This window comes from Scyliorhinus torazame, chromosome 17 (assembly GCF_047496885.1).
Source record: "Scyliorhinus torazame isolate Kashiwa2021f chromosome 17, sScyTor2.1, whole genome shotgun sequence".
Classification (NCBI taxonomy): Eukaryota; Metazoa; Chordata; class Chondrichthyes; order Carcharhiniformes; family Scyliorhinidae; genus Scyliorhinus; species Scyliorhinus torazame.
In genome coordinates, this window is record NC_092723.1 from 33,432,757 (window position 1) to 33,453,933 (window position 21,177).

At 52.2% G+C, this 21,177-nt stretch overlaps 1 protein-coding gene across 1 annotated transcript in view; it reads left to right on the top strand.

Moving 5' to 3' along the window:
- Positions 1-21,177, top strand: part of elapor1 (endosome-lysosome associated apoptosis and autophagy regulator 1) — a 217,408-nt gene that overhangs the window by 43,442 nt on the left and 152,789 nt on the right. Inside the window, exon 2 of the mRNA XM_072480299.1 lies at positions 18,023-18,143. Within this exon, the coding sequence (XP_072336400.1) occupies positions 18,023-18,143 (121 nt within the window). The remainder of the gene's footprint in view (positions 1-18,022; positions 18,144-21,177) is intronic.

The following is a 21,177-nucleotide window of genomic DNA, read 5'->3' on the forward strand; positions in this document are numbered from 1 at the left end:
GGGTCTGTGCCGGGGTGGAGGTTGGGGGGGGTCCGTGCTGGGGTGGAGGTTGGGGAGGGGGTCCGTGCTGGGGTGGAGGTTGGGGAGGGGTTCCGTGCCGGGGTGGAGGTTGGGGAGGGGGTCCGTGCCGGGGTGGAGGTTGGGGGTTGTGGAGGGGGTCCGTGCCGGGGTGGAGGTTGGGGGGAGGGTCCGTGCTGGGGTGGAGGTTGGGGAGGGGGTCCGTGCCGGGGTGGAGGTTGGGGAGGGGGTCCGTCCCGGGGTGGAGGTTGGGGGGGGGGGTCCGTGCTGGGGTGGAGGTTGGGGAGGGGGTCCGTGCCGGGGTGGGTGATGGGAGGGCAAATGAGTTGGTCCACCTGGCCAGGTGCCAGCCTCCAACAGTTGGACCCATGCGGTCCATGCCACCTGGCTGGGGGGAGGAGGGGATATGGGCAATGATGACATGTCATCGTTCCCCTCCCCCCCACCAGGCCGTCATGTTTTCAGACCATCCAGCGATGTTGGCCGCCGTGGTGGCAGCCGCTCATGTCTATGTTGCCCTGGATGAGGAGGAGGAGGAGGAGGAGGAGGAGCGTGCCAGAGAGGCGGCGCAGGCTGCCGCAGAGGGGCAGGCGGCAGCCGCCCAGGCTGGAGGGACACCTGACCGACAGGACGAGGAGGGGGAGGAGGACGTCGCGGCCCCACGGCAACGAAGGCACCCGAGGGCGCCCCGTGTGTACCGGCCCCGGCAGTCATAACAGGACCTCACGGACCGGGAATGCAGGAGGTGATCCGGATGAGCCGGGAAACCGTGGCACACATCTGCCACCTGCTGGCACACCTGTCACCGCGTGGCACTGGCGGGGGACACCCTCTCCCCGTGTCCGTCAAGGTTACGGTGGCCCTGAACTTTTATGCAACGGGGTCATTCCAGGCACCGAGTGGGGACCTGTCCGGCATATCGCAGACATCGGTGCACCGGTGCATCCGGGCAGTGACAGATGCCCTATATGCCATGGCGCACCGCTACATCCGCTTCCCCGTGGACCGGGCCAGCCAAGGTGCCTGGGCCGTGGGCTTCTCTGCCGTGGCCGGGTTCCCCATGGTCCAGGGCGCGATCGATGGGATGCACGTCGCCGTGCGGCCACCTGCAGATAACAGGGCCATGTTCACTAATAGGAAGGGGACCTATTCGATGAACGTACAGGTGGTCTGCGACCACCGCATGATGATCCTGCACGTCTGCGCCCGTCACCCAGGCAGTGTACACGACTCATTCGTGTTGTCGCGGTCATCCATCCCCGGCATGTACGAGGGACGCCATCCCCGGCTGAGGGGCTGGTTGCTGGGCGACAGGGGCTACCCATTGCGATCGTGGCTGATGACGCCTATACGGAGGCCACGCAATGAGGCGGAGAACGGCTACAATGATGCCCATGTAGCGACAAGGGGAGTGATCGAGAGGTGCTTTGGCGTGCTGAAGATGCGTTTCAGGTGCCTGGACCTCTCTGGGGGCGCCCTCCAGTATTGGTCAGATAGGGTCGGCCGCATCATTGTGGTGTGCTGCGTCCTGCACAACATAGCCCAGCAGAGGGGCGATGTGCCGCAGGCAGAGGAGGGCGGAGTGGAGGAGCAGCAGGAAGTGGCCCAGTCCTCCCCAGATGAGGGGGATGGGGGCAATGGTCAGGGCAGACGGGGTTGACACAGGCGGGTGGCTGTCCACCGTTACCGGCTGGCCCAGCGGGCACGGGACAGACTGATAGACGCCCGCTTCACTGACTAGATGGGCGTGGGAATCGGGTAGTATGGCCACAGACCACACACCATGACAACAGCCGACCACCCACGCCCCCCACCCATCCACCCACCCAGCACCCTCACCCCCCTCCCCAACCCCACACACCCCACCCGCATGCACACCACCCCCCCACCCCCAATTGCCGATCCACCGGCGGCACAACGGGCCGGGCTCACCCAGTTGCGGGTGGACGCGTGTCTATCGCAGGCCATGGAGGATGATGACAACCCGCCTCCGATGAGCTCCTGGCTCTACATCGTTGGACTATGTCTGACCCATGGCCACAGTACCACCATCCACCCGGACCATCCCTGCATGCGGCTGTGACACTGCAGCGCACGGTCCCGTCCTCTGCCCGGGGGATGTTGATGGCGGCCCAGGGGGAAGGGGGCAGACTCACCTGGGGCTGAGGTAAGGTCACCCATCACACACACACTTGCGCTCAACGTACATGACACGCCCGCACACTTTGGACAGAGCACAAAGGCAGCTTCGGTAGGTGTAACATTGACTTTAATAACCAAAGGAGTTCATGCACGTGCCCTAGCCCCTAAAACTCATCTGTGCCCTGCACCCGTGCCAACTTACTCAGTGTCTAATTGTTTGGCCTTACGGGCCCTTTGACTACGTCTACGTGGTTCCCCAGACGGTACAGCAGAACTGGAGGTGGACTCCTGTGATTCCTGCCCTCTGACACTGGATCCCTTTGGCGGCCGTTTCCTGGGGCGCCCTGGCCTAGATGGGCCAGGCTGCGGCCCGGGCGACTGGGATGGCGAGCTGCCAGCCTGTCCTGCCCGTTGCCCACCCGATGCACCTGGGACGGAAGGGGGGGAGTCCGAGGTGTCGCGGTGTACCAGGACCTCCCCTACAGAGGGAGCCGGGACGGACCACACCACCTCCTCCTCCCTCGGGGTGCCCGATGGCCCCCAGGCCTCTACATGGGTGGGGGATGCGAACGGACTGGCCATCCGACGCGCCCCCGACATCTGGCGCTGCCAGTCCTGGAGGCCCGTGCTGGTATCGACAGGGGTCTGCAGGTTTGCAGCCATGGAGCCCAGGGGGTTGTCGAACCCTGTCTGCGACAGTGCGACGCCAGCTCGCACATGGCCACTGGCGCCGATGCCCTCAGCGATGGCCTGCTGAGACTGGGCCATGGCCTGCAGAGACTGGGCCATGGCCTGCAGAGACTGGGCCATGGCCTGCTGAGACTGGGCCATGGCCTGCTGAGACTGGGCCATGGCCTGCTGAGACTGGGCTATGGCGTTGAGCGCCTCTGCCATCTGGCGCTGGCACTGGCTCATGGCCTCCTGTGAGAGGGCAGCCATTTCCTGGGCCACAGACGCCGCCTGCACGGAAGGCCCCAGGCCTCGCAAACCGTTCCCCATGTCTGACACCGTCGCACCCATTGCCTCCACCGCGGACGCCACCCGTGCGGTGTCAGCCTGGGTGGCACGCATGACCGGGACCACTCCCAGCTCCTGGACGCGGGTGGACTCCTCCACCTGCGACCGCAGCCGCCGCAAGCCACCCGTCACCCTATTCGCTCGTCTCCGTGTCGGTGGTTGCATCGGATCTATGTGTGGGTGTGGTAACTGCAGGAACCCGGGATCCATCTGGGCGGCAGATGTTCGCTTGGCCTGGGCTGCCCTCCGACCGCCCGGTCCCTCTGCTGCTCCTACCTCCACCTGCTGTACCGGGACGGCTGTGTTGTGCGCACCAGTGAGTGTACCAGACGCCGCATCACTAAAGTGCCCAACCGTGGTGAGTGTTTCTGCGATGGTGGAGGGTGTTGGTGACAGCAGTGGCGTTGTGTCGTGCTCTTCGTCCCACTCTGAGTCCATGGCACTTTGGGGTGGGGGTTCGTCTCCACCCATCCACTCTGAGTCACTGTCCGGTATTTCGTCTTCCCGGGTAGGGGTGTCCTGGGTAGTGCTGTCCCGGGTAGTGCTGTCCCGGGTAGTGCTGTCCCGGGTAGGGGTGTCCTGGATAGTGGTGTCCTGGGTAGTGGTGTCCTGGCTCGGATGTGACGGGGGCCTGTGGCTGCCCCCCTCATCGCTGGGTGGTCGCTCCCGCACGTGACGGGGGTGTCGTCTCCCTGTTGCTCCAGGTCTCTCCGTCTCCCGTAGTGTGCGAGGGGCATCCTGCGGGCGTCGCATGCTGGAGGGTGCGGGTCTCTCCGTCTCCCGTGGTCTCCGAGGGGCATCCTGCGGGCGTCGCATGCTGGAGGGTGTGGGTCTCTCCGTCTCCTGTGGTCTCCGAGGGGCATCCTGCGGGCGTCGTATGCTGGAGGGTGCGGGTCTCTCCGTCTCCCGTGGTCTCCGAGGGGCATCCTGCGGGCGTCGCATGCTGGAGGGTGCGGGTCTCTCCGTCTCCTGTGGTCTCCGAGGGGCATCCTGCGGGCGGTCTGCATCTGCGGGGATGGGTGCCTGGACGTTTGGTCCTGCGATACACAATGAAGCATGCATGGTTAGACATCAGGCAGTGATCAGGTGATACGGGGGAGGGGGATATAGGGGAGGGGGGATATGGGGACGGGCTGTTGGTGGCTCACTTGCTCGTGGGGCCCCGACCTCTGCATCAGCAACCTCCCGGTCCTCAGGTCCGCCAGCCAGTTCCAGGGCCCTTTCCTCGTGTACGGTCAGTGGCCTCTCATCAGCGGGCCCTCCTCCAGTCCTCACATGCTCCCTATTGTTGTGTGCGCGCTTCTCCTGTGGGGGGGGGGGGGGGGGTGGTGGCAGGGGTAAAAGGCAACAGTGTTAGGCAGGTATATGAATGCACGCCATCGGTTGCGCGTGCATTGCAGAGGTTAAGGTAAGGGCTGGATTCACTTGGGGATATGGGGGATATGGGGGAGGGGGGATATGGGGGAGGGGGAATATGGGGAATATGGGGGAGGGGGGATATGGGGGAGGGGGGATATGGGGGATATGGGGGAGGGGGGATATGGGGGAGGGGGGATATGGGGGATATGGGGGAGGGGGGATATGGGGAGGGGGGATATGGGGGAGGGGGGATATGGGGGATATGGGGGAGGGGGGATATGGGGGATATGGGGAGGGGGGGATATGGGGGAGGCTCACCCTGCCTGCTCTGACGAGGTCGTTCACCTTCTTGTGGCACTGGGTGCCTGTCCGTGGTGTTAGGGCCACAGCGGTGACGGCCTCTGCCACCTCCCTCCACAGACGCCGGCTGTGGCGTGGGGCAACTCTGCGGCCGTGCCCGGGATACAGGGCGTCCCTCCTCTGCTCCACCGCGTCCAGGAGCGCCTCCACATCGCGTGACTCGAACCTCGGGGCTGAGCGACGGCCAGCCATCAAGTCGGGTGTTGCGGTCGGGTGTTCCGGTCGGGTGGGGGGGAGCTGCGCAGCCTTATGAGCCGTCACGCCGTGCAGCGCGTATGACGCTGCACGGCGTGAACCACTGCGCAAGCGCGGATCCCGTTACGTCGCTGCTAGCCCATTTTGGGCCGCAGACTATCGGCCCATTTTTATGACGTGACGCAAGTGGGATTTGCGCCGTTTTTTGCGCCGATCGGCGGAGTTTCCGCCGATAACGGAGAATTTCGCCCCTGATGTATGTGATGCCCTTCTGTTCCTAGAATCCTTACAGTGCAGAAGGAGGCCATTCGGCACATCAAGTCTGCACCTATCTTCTGAGAGAGCACCCAACATAGACCCACTCACCTGCACTAACCCCATAACCCACCTAACTGTTGGACACTAAGGGGAAATTTAGCATGGCCAATCCACCTAACCTGCCCATCTTTGGATTGTCGGAGGAAGCCAGAGCACCCGGCAGAACACACGCAGACACGGGGAGAACGTGCAAACTCCTAGACAGTCACCCAAGGTCAGAATTGAACCCAGGTACTTGCCGCTGTGAGGCAGCAGTGCTAACCACTGTGCCACCGTGCCGCCATGGTTTCCCACCAGTCTCAACAGCAGGAAACACTCCTTGTTCCCGCCATTGGACTTTGCCAAATTACAAACCTGGCACGTATATATGAGTTCATACTGTTTTAATTGATTATTAACTGTGTTCAATGATTCCACCACCTCTTGTTGGATGTTTGACAAATAATTTATTTGATAAGATCATTCATCCAGAGTACATAACTTTAATCGCTGTTCCTGGCTAACAAGCAACAATAATGTTGTACATTTGTTTGTGGCGTACTGAGCATGAAAGAAGACGAAAGACTGGCCCAATTCTTGGTGCTAAACTTTTCACAGTGGCTATACCTTGTGTGTTGCATTACTGGTTCTTTCCCCGGAATTTAATAGCGTAAGAGTAAAATAATTTACTAATTTATAATAAAAACGGCCTTTGGAAGGCAGTTATCATGTTTTAGCTTCTGAGTAAAAAGGTAAACATGAAAGACTTTGGGGCAGAGATTCCACAAGGGTGCAAATCAACTGAAATCTGCAACCCAATGCAAAAGATGAAGGAATTGCAAACACAAGGGGCGATATTCTCCCCCCCCCCCCCACCAACGCCGGGTGGGAGAATTGCCGGGGCGCCACGCGAATCGCGCCACGCCGCCCCAACCCCCGCACGCGATTCTCCCATCCCTGGAAACCAGCGGCGCACGATTCGCACCGGGCCGCTCGGAGAACCGGCGAGCGGCGATTCTCCGGCCGGGTGGGCCGAGCGGCCGCTACGACACAAAAGATTCCCGCCGGCACCGTCCACCTGGTCGCTGCCGGCGGGAACTCTGCGGGAACGCTGCGGGGGGGGAGCGGCCCGTGGGGGGGGGGGGCTCCTTCACCGGGGTGGCCTCCGATGGGGTCAGGCCCGCGATCGGGGCCCACTGATCGGCGGGCAGACCTCTCCCCCCCCCCCCCCCGGGCTTACCTCCTTCCGCGCGTTCCCCAAAACACCGGCTCCATGTTGGTGAGAGGCCGGCGTGCGTAAGACGTTCCCCATGCATGCGCAGGATGGCGCGGCCCAACTGCGCATGCGCAGGATTGGGCTGCCCGAGCTGCGCATGCGCAGGTTGGCGCTGCGCCCATTTGGCGCGGCGTAAGGACGCTGGAGTGGCATGACCCGCTCCAGCGGCATGCTGGCTCCCTGTGGGGACCAGAATAGGTTGTGTCCGGGCCCTGTTTGCGCCGTTGTGAAACGCGACGGCGTTCACGACTGCACGAACACTTGGCCTCAATATCGGAGAATCGCCCCCAAGTTATTTCCACCACAAATCAATTTTCCGCCTGTTTTAAAAGCATTGTGCTGGAAGATGTTCCTGCCTACAAATTTGGCCATGCCCCCAGATTTAATTAACCACCACGTCTCATTGTCCCTAATTGCCCCCTTTTTGGAGAAAAAGTAGTTGCTGCAGAAATAGACGTGTTTTATTTGTATGCTATCATATATAGCAGGCCGTACAATTACAACTACTTACTCACTCTTCCAACTTCTTCCATCGGGCAGGAGATATAAAAGTCTGAAAACACGCACAAACCGATTCAAAAACTGCTTTTTCCCCGCTGTTACCAGACTCCTAAACAACCCTCTTATGGACTGACCTGATTGATACTACACTCCTGTATGCTTCACCCGATGCCGGTATTACATTGTGTACCTTGTGTTGACCTATTATGTATTTTCTTTTTCTTTTATTTTCATGTACTAAATGATCTGTTAGAACTGCTCGCAGAAAAATACTTTTCACTGTACCTTGGTACTCGTGATAATTAACAAAATCCTAATCCAAACTACAAAGCTGATTGTTCCGAGCACTTCTCAAACCCTCGAAACAAATTTACTTAATATAAGCCAGATTTTGATGTTCAAATTCTGAATATTTCTTGGAGGTATGTGCTTTGAACTTAGTTAAGGTTAGGTTTAAAATGGGCTAGGCCCTGACCTCTCAGTTACATTTGATTGTGCAGGTTTGAGTAAATCACAAAAATGTATCAACCTGTTTCAAGGACACTCACACCCATAAGACTTGAAGATAGGCAAATTTAGCTAAAGGTGCCTATAATTTTAGTGTTGCTGTCACATTTACCTATGTTCAGCAACTACCTTCTGAGTAAATACTGACTGAAAGCACTAAAAGGGGAGATTTTTCTTCACTGCGTAGGTGGAAACCAGGCTGCGCAACAGTCCACTGTTTACCAGAATTTACCTGACTTCATTGAAATCAGCGGGTTGATTTTTTAAATTCTTTCATCGAATGTGAATGTTGAGGGCAAGGCCAATGTTGGTTGCCTATCCCTGTTTGAGAAGGTGGTGGTGAGTCACCTTCTTGAATCGCTGCAGTCCATCTGGTGCAGGTACACACATACACACACAGTGCTATTGATTTAGGGAGTTCCAGGGTTATGATCCAACGAAGTGAAGGGAAAGCAATATATTTCCAAGTCAGGGTGATGTGTGACTTGGAGGGGAACTTGCAGATGGTGGTGTTCCCAGGTGCCTGCTGCCCTTATCCCTTTAAGTGCTGTCAATGGAACACTGGTTGTAGCCATCTGGGATGGCCACTTACAACAAGAAACATGGATGTTCGCAAAGCCTAAAGGGAAATATGGCCAATGTAAGATTCAGGCAGGCACAGAGCCTGAATGTATATTTGTGAGCAGAGAATCGAGACAGCATCGAAACCCTCAGCCGATTTGCATTTTAGTGACCCATCTCCGTAAGACAAAGGACTGATACTCAGGTATCCGATACGATTCCAGACATTTCGGCGCCACTCCCCTTAGTAAGGAAGCATGAACAGCAAGGTCAATGACTGCTTAGGACACGCCCAGCCATCAAGGCACCCGCCCCTTTATTGGCTCAGATCGAAGGCAGTGATCGAGAACTGCCCAATTAATTTGGTCCAAACCTAAGGACCACCCAAAAGAGCGCGAAACCCCCCCCAAGGATAAAGAGGGACACTGCCATGTGTTCGATCTCTTTTGGACCTGGCGCTCCGGCAACGTCTATCTCCAACTGCAGCACCACGGCCAGAAGCAAGTCCAAGTTTAACGCTCGCTACCAGATGGATGAACCTAGCTGAACCGCAGTTACTTCTCCAGACCCAGTAGATCCAGATTCGAACAAAGGGCCAATGTCCCTCTGACCTAAGCCGGGTGCCTGAAGTTCAGTGCAGGTTGTCATAGTAATTTAGCTTGTTGTGTTTATGTTGCATGTATAAGTTAATCTTGTGTGTAAATAAAGTATTATTGAACTTGAATGAACTAACTGGTTGTTGGGTCTTTGATCGATATCCGGTTGAAACTTGTGGTGGGTATCATTTGATATCTGGCGACTCTGAAAGCAATATAATATCAATATCTAGACAAAAGAAGGGCAACCTTATTGACTGCCATATTTATAGCGAGTAAATATAACAATATGGTGAATTGCGGCAGTACATATCGTGTGTATATAGTGCACATTACTGCTACTGTGCGTCAATGGTGGAATGGAAGGTCTGAATATTTGAGTTAGTGGAAGGAGTGCTGATCAAATGGTCTGCTTTGTCCTGGATGGTATCAAGCCTCTTGACTATTTTCAGAGCCGCATTCACCTAGGCAAGTGACGAGTATTCCATTACACTCCTGACATATGCCTTGTAGATAGTGAACAGGCTTTGGGTAAGGCAGTAGGTGTGAGTTACTCACCGCAGGATTCTGAAGCTCTAACCTGCTGTTGAGCCACAGTATTTATATGACTTGTCCATTTCAGTTGCTGATCAATGGCAAACCCCAGGATGTTGATACTGGGGGATTCATTAATGGTAATGCCATTGAATGTCAAAAGGAGATGATTATATTCATCCTTGTTGGGAGGTCATTGCCTGACACGTGTGTGGCGAGAATGTTTCTTACCACTGGTTGCGAATGCTTCAGCCTTGTATTTTGACTGATGTGCTGGGCTCCCCTGTCACTGAACATCGGGTAGGATTAATAAAGGTTGGGAATCCACACTGTCAGATTACTACCCAGAGGATGAAGCTGAAAATCTATCCCACAGTTGATTACAATTAATATCTACAGAAAATCTTTGAAAAATCATTACAAATATTGAGTAAATTTCTTGTTTGTCGCAGCCAGATGTATATTTGTAATGCTGGCAGCAGCTGCTCTTCCATATGCACGAGAATCTGATAAGGGTGAAGGTGGGTTCAAAGATAAATATTTCACACAGCAGACTTTATAGATCCAAAGATGTGCAGTTTAGGTGGATTGGTTATGCTAAATTGTCCCTAAGTGTCCAAAAAGGGTAGGCGGAGTTACGGGGATAGGGTGTAGGTGTGGGCTTAAGTAAGGTGCTCTTTCCAAGAGTTGGTGCAGACTCGATGGACCGAATGGCCTCCTTCTGCGCTGTAAATTCTATGAACAGTTTTACCTTTGTCCATATTTGACTGTTTAAACACTGGCAGATTTATTCAATGTGAAACATCATGGGTGTGATTTAACCAGGTTGTGCCTGCCGTGGATCAGGGCGCACTGGTTAAATAGCGGTAAAGGCTATCAAACCCCAATTTACATAAATTTCAATCTCATTAGCAAGATCGACGTCGACTATAATGGCCTCCAGAGAATTAACTGGTTCCCCAGCGAGAAATCACACAGGTGTCGTTTAGTACTCCTTTTTAAAACCCTCAGGGAGGTTGGGCTTGGTCGGGGAGCACCCCTGGGCCGGAGTGGCAGGGAGGGGCGGTGTGCGGGACGTTTCGTCTGTGAGGCCTTCAAGCAATCTTTAAATATTGGGGATACCCATAACAGGAGCAACTACAGCTGCTGTCTGGCTATCCTACCAAACACTTCCCTGTTCTTGGTTATATGCTGATGGGCACTTTAACCCTTTGACTATGAATAGCCTCTGGCTTCACAGCTGAAGGCTATAGGCTACTGCTAATAAGGAATTGGTCTTGTTAGTTGTGAGAGCACTTCATAGGTGCACGTTGTGTTGCTGCTGGCTGCAGATGCTTGGAGGCTGTTGGTTCCTTCCTTTTCTGTAGCCGGAAAGAAGGACACTTTTTTCTAAAATAAGTGTGTCCTGGAACACGGGCTCAGGGAGATGTATGAGTCCAAAGGCAATCCAATTTGAAGCAAGAAAATGCTGCGGGTTCTGTTGCGCGATATTGTTCAAATGGGACACCTGCTAACTCCGTTGAAGAAATGCTTTTGCAGATTGCTGATGCTTTTGTTGCTAGTGTTGTGGCTTGGGTCACTGTCTATGTGGAGTCTGCAAGTTCTCCCCGTGTCTGTGTGGGTTTCTTCCGGGTGCTCCGGTTTCCTCCCACAAGTCCAGAAGACGTGTCAGGTAATTTGGATATTCTGAATTCTCCCTCCGTGTACCCGAACAGGTGCCGAATGTGGCGACTAGGGGCTTTTCATAGTAACTTCATTGCAGTGTTAATATAAGTATACTTGTGTCAATCAAGATTATTATTATGTTCAACTGCACCTTGAGCTCCAGTGGACAGGATTTGGTTCCGGTGAGATTGGGTTGTGTGGGAGGGCCTGCAGAGCTGCGGCTTCTAGACTGATATGTGGGGCAAGTCACACATTGATGGACAGATTCTGTGACAAAGTTCTGGACATGAATGCACATTCTCAGGGTTATCCTCCATTTCTGTTGAGGAACCTGTTGAGGAGCATGTGTTTTTTTTTTAGTGAAAATGAGCTGATTTGGCTTTGTTTTGGTACCAATATAGAACAGTACGTTTCTTTGTTGATTAATGGTTAGTGTGATAGGTGGAATGTTGCGTAGTTGATTTTTGAATCTTTGTTAATGTTGACCGTTTTTGCAAATAAAATATTACTCAAGTGGATTCCCGTGGGTACTTGTGCCATGTCTCAAACAATTATTATTTCATTGCATTTCAATAAAACTTTCAAGCTTGACCTCTATATACGTCAGCAGTGTTTTGTTACCTGTGTGGTAGGTAACATGTGCTTCTCAAACCTTGATTAGTGATGAGGTCTTCTGAATCTCGATGAAGAAGACTCGAACTCGTCTAATAGTAACAAAAGGTTTATTGAGTAACTACAACAATATTTACATGAGTTCTTTACTTTAACTTTGATACTAGTGATAAGGTTAACAAGATCTAACTACAGTAACTATACAGAACTCCACTAGCCAACTAAACTAGTCTGCTATTGCCCTGGTCACAGTGCACCCCCGAGAGAGCCAGAGCCCCAATGTGGTTGCCTTTTATACCCCTGTTGGTCCGGCCCTCTAGTGATCATGTGGTGCAACTGATGGCACATTAACCCTTTGTGTACGTGTACATCGAGATAACTACAAGCACCATAACGGCAGCAGCCAACAATGAAATACTCAAGAGCTGGGCTTCAGCACTGGGGAAATGCTCATGCCCAAAGGGTGAGTGTGTAGATCAGGGGAGGGCACCAGAGCATAGTCTCCCTAATGTTCCGGTCAGGGATCTGGGGTCTAGGGTCTCCTGTTGTGGCCTGGGGTGAGGGTGCTGAGTAAGGTTTGCCAGTACAACTGGCTTGCTGCATGGCACTCTGAGAGAAGGCAGGGCACATAAAGAGGCTTGGGGAATTTGAGGGTCCTGGGAGGAAGCCCTAAATGGTTGTTGGTCTCGCTACTTCTCCAATTTGTTATCAAGACTAAAATTGATGGTGGTGTCGGTCTCGCAGAGCATGCCCTTGGGGTGCTGGTGACAGCCCAGGTGGCTGGATGCCGGAGAAGACAACAGCAGTGCCGCTGGCTGGAAGCGACATCACATGTACAAGGGGGCGCTGCACACCCTGAAGATCCGGCCATGCATCAGGCCGAGGGGGACACAGAGAGGGATGCCAGCAAGGTGTACAGAAGCCTCTGGTCTTTCAAGGAGATAGCAGACGGCACATGCCGCAGGAGACTCCATCTCAACAAAGAGACAGTGCGGTACCTGTCCCACATCCCCGCGGACTTGGCACCCTGTGGAGGAGGGGAACACCTGCTCTCGGTGGCCATGAAGGTCACTGCAGCCCAGAACGTCTATGAGGTCACGGATGCTTTGTATGCCTAGGCAGCACACTCTATCTGATTTGAGCTGGACCAAGCCCACCAAGATGCCTGGGCTGCAGGATTCTCTCCCATCGCCGGGATGCCCCAGGTTCAGGGGGATATTGATGGCACGCATGTCACCTTGCACTCACCGGGGCATCAGTGAGTGGCCTTCAGTAACTGTAAAGGGTTCCACTCCCTGAATATTCAACACCTGCCCCGCCCACCTCCTGTCCCCTCCTCTGCCCTGTCTACCCAGTTCCACTCTGCCAAAGTATGTGTAACATCATCCCAGGGTGTTGGGCCTATACAAAAGCTCTGGTGTGCCTCAGTTTATGCCAAAGTCTGAATCCTGTCTTTCTGCTGACAGCGCGTTCACTCCCTGCATCGGGTCTGCATTTGGGGCATTTGATCTTGGACCACTGTGCCCAGAGGGTGGGGTTGGGGGTTGCGAAGGTCAACAGGGAGTGGGGGTACAGGCAGGCCCGCTGTGATGACTAACATGACAGGGGCTGCACATTTATCAGGTGTGACATGTTTTAATTGCAACATGTTTTAATTGTGAACATTTGACATTTTCATTCCCCCTAGCTGCAGATAGTGCCCCCTCCGTCCATTCAGTGATCCTCAATCTTCTTGATTTTGCACGGTCTAGATGTGTCCCCAGGATTCACACCAGAGCTGGAGACAGCCTGTTGCTTTTCGTGCCCTGTGGCTTTTGGTGCCCTTGGTGGACGTCCTTTAAAGGGCCTGGAGTCAGAGGGCCCTGGCCGACTTACTGGCCCTGGGGCACCCTGTTCTGCCCACTGCCCTTGAGATGCGCCGCTGATTCGGAAGAACTGGAGACCGCTGTTGGTTTCCTTGGTGGTAGGCCCCAGGTTGAGCTCCAGCGCTTCCTCTTCTCTGACTGTGCCCGTAGGATCTTGGGGGTCTGCATGGGATGGAGAGGCAGCTGGAGTGAGCTCCAGTAGCCTCTGAGTCATCTGGCTCAGCCAGTCCTGGCGGCTCCCTATTGCCTGCATCATGGTGTCGATGCCCTCAGTGAGGGTCCTCTGTGATTGGGCTACGCTCTGGAGTGCCTCAGCATTACCCACCTGCATCTGGGACATGTGCCTCATCGACTGGGACATGATGCCAAGGCCCTCAGCCATGGTTGTCGCAGACTGAACAATGCCTTGAACACCACCACTCAAGGTGGTCATACTCTAGGTTTTCCACTGTGGTCGCCACCCTTGCAGTGTTGGCCGATGTGCCACACAATGCCGGCATCATCTCCTGTGCCCACAGCCCTTGGGACTTCTCCAATCGGTTATGCACTCGCTGGAATTTCGCTAACATCCCCTCCTGAATTTCACGACCATGTCCGAGGAGCTGCGTCAACTCTGGGAGAGCCTTATCCAGAAGCTTGGCACCTCTCTGGGACTCAGCTAAGTCCTGGAATCCAGCAGACCTCCGACTGCTGATTCCCTTGGATGTTCCTAACTCCACCTGATGTGCATCAGCAACTGTGTGGTGCCCACCAGATTGTGCCTCAGATGCCAGTCCACTAACATTGCCCATCGAGGTATGTGCCTCTGCGCTAGTGGAAGGTGGGGGTGATAGCTGTGAAGCCTCGATGGTGGTCTCCTTGGAGTTCTCCTCCGAAGTGTTCTCTTGTGTGGTTTGGAGGAGGGGGGGGAGGGGCAACTGATGGCCCGGCCCCATCAGATGGCGATCCTGTGAGAGAATGGACATGTGGGAGGCATGGTGGCACAATGGTTTGCACTGCTGCCTCACTACACCAGGGACCCGGGTTCAATTTCACTGTCTGTGTGAAGTTTGCGCTTTCTTCCCATGTCTGTATGGGTTTCTTTTGAGTGCTCTGGTTTCCTCCCACAGTCAAAAGATGTGCTGGTGAGGTGGATTGGCCATGATAAAATTGCTCCTTAGTGTCTAAGATGGTACAGGTTAGCTTGTGTTCTGGGGATATCACAGGTGAGTGGGCCTCAATCCGGTGTTCTATCAGATGGTTGGTGCAAACTCAATGGGCCAAATGGCCTCCTTCTGCACTGTAAAGATTCTATGATTCTGTGTAGTCAGTGAGTGGAAAGGCGAATTTTGCCTGACATGAACAACTCATTTGAGGCAGGTTATCTGGGTGACAGGGCAATGGATCCTCACCTCTGCAGCGCAGGCCAACCTCGCTGTTGGTGACCGCTCTCTCCTCGGACAGCCCTGCAATTCCCAGGGTCTGTTCCTGATAGGGGGTGAGGACTCGGATTCTGGTACTCCGCCCTATATCTTAGCCCTTTCCCGCTTATTATGGGCTATCTACTCCTGCGGACCAAGGAGAGGGCTTTGTGAGCTGTGCGCTTGATGGATCAGGGTGGTTTATAGCAGATGGTGTGTGTGGGCACCGCAACTGGATATGAAGGGGTTGTGCTGGTTGGTGTCAGTGGGTGCTAAGGCACAAGCACAAAGATCAGATGTGGGGAGAGCACGAGGTTTCCTGCTGTGGTTTGTGAGTGGGCGTTGGGACTTTGAGGGGTGGCAGGTGGAACTGATGTCAGGAGAAAGGTGGTAACTTAACTTTGCAACTCGGTGGAGGTCTTTGATCTTCTTCCTACATTGTATGGTGGTCTTCCTTGTCATGCTGCCCGCGTTGGCTGCCTCTACCTGTGCTTCCCAAGCGATATTGGTGGCCCTGCTGCTGGTCTCTCCGGGCAACAGGATGCCCCACCTCTCAACGCCGGCGTCGAGAAGCCTGGCCGGGTCGCCATCGCCAAAGCAAGGAGCAGGTCTGCGCGCTGTGTGTTGACAAGAAGTGAGTGGTGATGGAGTGTTTAAAAGCAGCTCCCCCTTGTTTGTGGCATGCCACTGAGGTGCGAGTCTGGTGACTCAGACGGCGAGACATCCAGTAATGGCGAGAAGCTTTTGGGGACTCATTTCCGGCACTAAGTGCTGTTAAGTGTGGGTCGCGATCTCGTCACCTTGGCTGTCGAGAAACACCTGTCAATCGCACCCAAAATTACCCTTGAAATCTTTCCAATAATTTGCGCCCATCGTTAACAAATTAATTAAGGCTCAGCTAAATTGGCTGGCCAATTTGCAAAACAATAACACGTGTACAACTTGTGATTACAGCGCAAAGCTCAGTATGCTGGTGGAGTGTGTCTTAGTTCTTCAAAATGGGAATTGCACATATAAATAAGTAAATTTTTCTAATTGAATCAAGGCAGTGATATTTAAATTCATACAGATATCTTTATAAATAAGGAAGAACTTGTATTGCTGCTTTATTATATTCTGAAGCACCTCACAACTAATTAATTACTTTTGAAGTGAGCTTAATGTAGGTAAATGCAATAGCTATTTTATACATAGTGAGCTTTTTTCTCTTTATTCTTACATGGGATGTGGGTGCCGCTGACAAGATCAGCATTTGTTGCTCATCCCTCATTGCCCTCAGCCAATGAAATATTTGGAAGTATAGTAATGTGGGAAACACAACAATCAATTTGCAGACGGCAACTTCCACAAACCGCAATGTGATAATGATCTGAGAAACTGTTTTTGTGATGTTGATTGAAGGATCAGTCGAGGCATAGGTTACAAAAGCAGGGAAGTCATGTTGGGAGTCATATAGAACTTTGGTGGGGCCACAGCTGGAGTACTGTGTGCAATTCTGGTCACCGTATTTTCGGAAGGATGTGATCGCACTGAAAGGTGTGCAGAGGCGATTCACCAGGATTTTACTGGGATTGAACATTTAAGTTATGAAGAGAGGTTGGATAGGCTTGGGTTGTTTTCGCTGGAGCAGAGAAGACTGAGGGACGACCTGATCGAGGTGTGCAAGATTATGAGGGGCATGGACAGGGTGGATAGGGAGCAGCTGTTCCCCTCAGTTGAAGGGTCAGTTACGAGGGGACACAAGTTGAAGATAAGGGACATGAGGTTTAGCGAGGATTTGAGGAAAATCTTTTTACCCAGAGGGTGATGACGGTCTGGAATGCACTGCCTGGGAGTGTGGTAGAGGCGGGTTGCCTTACATCCTTTAAAAGGTACCTGGATGCGCACTTGGCAATTCATAGCATTCAAGGCTATGGGCCAAGTGCTGGCAAATGGGATTAGGTAGGCAGGTCAGGTGTCTTTCATGCGTCGGTGCAGACTTGATGGGCCGAAGGGCCTCTTCTGCATTGTATTATTCTGTGATAAATATTGGCTCGGACACCTTGAATAACTTTACTTCTCTTGAAAACACTGCCGTGGGATCTTTATATTCACCCTATCAGAGACCTCTGTTGAATGTCTTATCCAAAAGATGACACATTTGTCAATGCACAACCCCCTCACTGAAGCGTCAGCCTTGATATTTGTGCCCACATCCTGTAGTGGGACTTGTACCTTGTGCCCAGAGCCATGGCTGACAACTAATATGAGCAACACGGAATCCCAAATGGCAAGTAAGATGAATGTCCAGTTAATTTAGGTATTGTGATGGTTGAGTACGTGCTGCTCCAGTTATTGCAAGGACACTTCTTTGCCCACAGGAGCTGTGATGTGAAAGGACAGTACTTATCACAATGCCGCATTCCCTCTGGAACTGTTATCCCAGATTTTATGCTCAAATCCTAGACTGGATTTTGAACTCACTACATTTTAATGTGCATTGCCACTGACTTAGAAGCAGTAGGTGTGCAATATTTGCCTCAAATCTTTAACCCAATCTTTTCCTCCTTTGTAGTTGCCGCAAATCAGCTACTGATTCCCATAACTGGTCAGCAACACCTTTTAACAAGTAGCATTTGTCGATAACGTGTCTCTATATTTTTTTTCAAAATTTCCTGACAAATTGGATAATTCTTCTAATTTTAATAGCTGAATGTGCTTAAAATGTCCAAATTTATATGATACAGCCTAATAATGATTCAAAAAGAGAATCCGTTGATGAAATAATTAATGGCTAATATTACATTACATTATGACAATGGTGATTGGACCATAGTGAATGCTTTGTACTTGTAACATTGACAATTGTTTACTTTTTGCTACCTCTGAGTTACTTCAGTTACTGTCCTTAATGAGTTTCATATAATTTTGCATGCGATTATGTTACCTATCTAATATTAATCATCTTTGATTTAATCTATCTTTGATTTGAACAACGCTGAAGAATTGGAGCAGACCTTTAAAGGCATTGATTAAATGTTTATCAGCTTTAAATCAGAGTGTGTTTTGAGCACTTCTACCTGTATAATTTTGTTTTGTGCTGCGTCTTTAATGTGGAATGTTTCTCATGTATTTCAGTCAGATTACTACTATGAATACACAGACTGTGACAGTCTTGGCTCCAGGTGGAGAGTAGCTGTGCCCCATATTCCAGGGACCTGCACAGGACTGCCAGACCCAGTCAAGGGAACAGCGTGCTGTAAGCTACTTGCCAAATTCAAATTTTAGTTTGAGCATTTGTATATTTAAGAAAAATACCCTCGGGCATGTGCAGTATTTGCCGTAACGTTTTTTCTAATCCAGGGTTTTGTGTTTTACAAAAGAATACCAGTAACATGACAGAGCAATCTTGCATTTTGTTCTTCGACGTTAATAAGTCTAATACGCAAATAGATTATGATAAATTGCTAATTTATTAACATACGAGAAATATAACTGATTGTAACACCTTATCAAGATGCTGCCTGAAAATAATGCAACTATTGCTTTTTGTTCATCTCCATATGGATGTTGTAGTCTTCACTCAGAGCAAATGTCACCAATTCAAAGGCTGCAAAGGGAGCTTTACACTCGTAATCAAATGGTGATGACCTGGATTTCAACCAATAGCAGCTTACCGGAGAACCAATTTGTGGTGCATTTATTTACTCATGTTAAAGACTGATCTTTAGCAGTCTTTGGGCTAAAGCAAGATATCACTCTGGAAAAGGAAACTTCCACCTTTTACTGCCGTCCAGCAATGGCATTGCAGGATTTGAAAAGTGCTAAAGTGATAATTCTCTCCTCACTGAGGGAGGAAGGTGCTGGAGTAGTCATGTCATTGGACTAGTAATCCATAGGCCCAGCCTAATGCCCTGGGGACATAGATTCAATTCACACCATGGCAACTGGAATTGAAAGCTGCTCTCCATCATGGTGACCATGGAACTGTCATTGATTGATTGACGTGGAGATGCCGGCGTTGGACTGGGGTGAGCACAGTAAGAAGTCTGACAACACCAGGTTATAAAGTCCAACAGGTTTGTTTCAAACACCAGCTTTCGGAGCACTGCTCTTTCCTCAGGTGAATGAAGAGGTATGTTCACATACCTGTTCACATCTGATTGTTCACATGTGACTCCAGATCCACAGCCATGTACTTGACTCTGAAATGCCCTTGGCAATGGCCCAGCAAGCCACTCATTTCAAGGGCAATTAGGGAAGGGCAGAAAATGCTCACCATGGTAATTTGCATACAAGTTTAAGGTAACTCATATAACATGGGCGAGATTCTCCGACCCCCTGCCGGGTCGGAGAATCGGCGGGGGCTGGCGTGAATCCCGCCCCCGCCAGTTGCCGAATTCTCCACCACCGGATATTCGGCGGGGGCGGGAATCGCGCTGCGCCGGTTGGCGGGCCCCCCCCCCCCCCGCGATTCTCCGGCCCAGGTGGGCCGAAGTCCCGCCGCTAAAATGCCTGTCCCGCCGGCGTAGATTAAACCACCTACCTTACCGGCGGGACAAGGCGGCGCGGGCGGGCTCCGGGGTCCTGGGGGGGGCGCGGGCGATCTGGCCCCGGGGGGTGCCCCCACGGTGGTTTGGCCCGCGATCGGGGCCCATTGATCCGCGGGCGGGCCTGTGCCGTGGGCGCACTCTTTCCCTTCCGCCTTCGCCACGGTCTCCATCATGGCGGAGGCGGAACAGACTCCCTCCACTGCGCATGCGCGGGGATGCCGTGAGCGGCCGCTGCCGCGTATGCGCCGCCCGGAGGTGTCATTTCCGCGCCAGCTGGCGGGGCACCAAAGGCCTTTTCCGCCAGCTGGCGGGGCGGAAATTCGTCCGGCGCCGGCCTAGCCCCTTAAGATTGGGGCTCGGTGCATTCCGCACCTTTGGGGCGGCGTGATGCCCGACTGATTTGCGCCGTTTTGGGCGCCAGTCGGCGGACATCGCGTCGTTTCCGGAGAATTTCGCCCCTTATGTCAAAGTTTAACTGATCTATTTAATATGCGAAAAAGACCAGATGAATATAATCCTCTAGTACTTTATTTCCCAATAAGTCATGTGCGATTTAATATGTCTGAAAACTATCTGGTCCTATTAAATTCCAAGTATGTTTTTATATACATTTTTAAAAAGACGCAGGAATAAAACAACAGTCTCTTCTGTCATTTTAACATCCAAAGATACAAATCAGCACTTCCAGGGAAATGTGGAGGAACCGGTGTTTCAGTGCAGTAAAATTGCTGAATTGAGTCAGCATTCAGTGAATCTTTAAGCTTCAATTTCAACTCTGTAACTTTATTAAACTGCTAATGTATTTCTGCAAGGTTTATTTTTAAACTCCTTCAGAAGTTTATGCATCTTGTCTCAAGTAAAGATTATTAAATGTAAAAACTTTTAAAGACGGGCGGGACAATGGCGCAGTGGTTAGCACTGCTGCCTCACGCGCTGAGAACTCGGGTTTGATCCCGGCCCCGGGTCACTGTCCATGTGGAGTTTGCGCATTCTCCCCGTGGTTGTGTGGGTCTCACCCCTGCAACCTAAAGATGTGCAGGGTAGGTGGATTGGCCATGCTAAATTGCCCCTTAATTGGGAAAAAAATGAATTGGGCACTCTAAATTCATTTTTAAAAATCATTTAAAGACATCATGAGCAATGCATGGATGATAAACCTTCAGTTATGTGATATCGATGTATGTTTATTTATTAATTTCTTCAATAACCGATTAGAAGTTGCAATTTTGCCAAGCAAAACTAAAGAGATATTGTGGGCGGGATGTTCCGTTCTGGATGTCCGGTGGAGGCGGCTTGATAGTCAGTGTGATACCCGCAGAGCATCACGGCAGTTAAACAAACTTGTCTGATTTTCTACTTTTCAGCTCATTAATTATGCATCCGCGAGGAGCTCACCGAACCTCTGGCAGGGAAGGCAAGAAGTCATCTGGATAGCCGTTACCTCATCGGGTCAAAGGTCCTAGTGCCATATTTAAACGCCACCCACACAGACATTTACCTACTGCAGGACAGGTGCTGTGTCTACAACGTCCATTATAGCCCCCAAACGGAAGCAACCTTCAGCCCAACGTTTTAGCAAATCCTCCCTGGCAATTTTCCTCTGGCCCAATCCAGGAAAGGTGATAGGTCCTCTCTCTGAGGGATGAGGACACGAGGCCCTCCTACCTACCCATGACGGCCTGGTAGGAGGTAGCAAGGGAGGTTAGCACCCGTGGGGTCCAAAGAAAGGACTACCCGGTG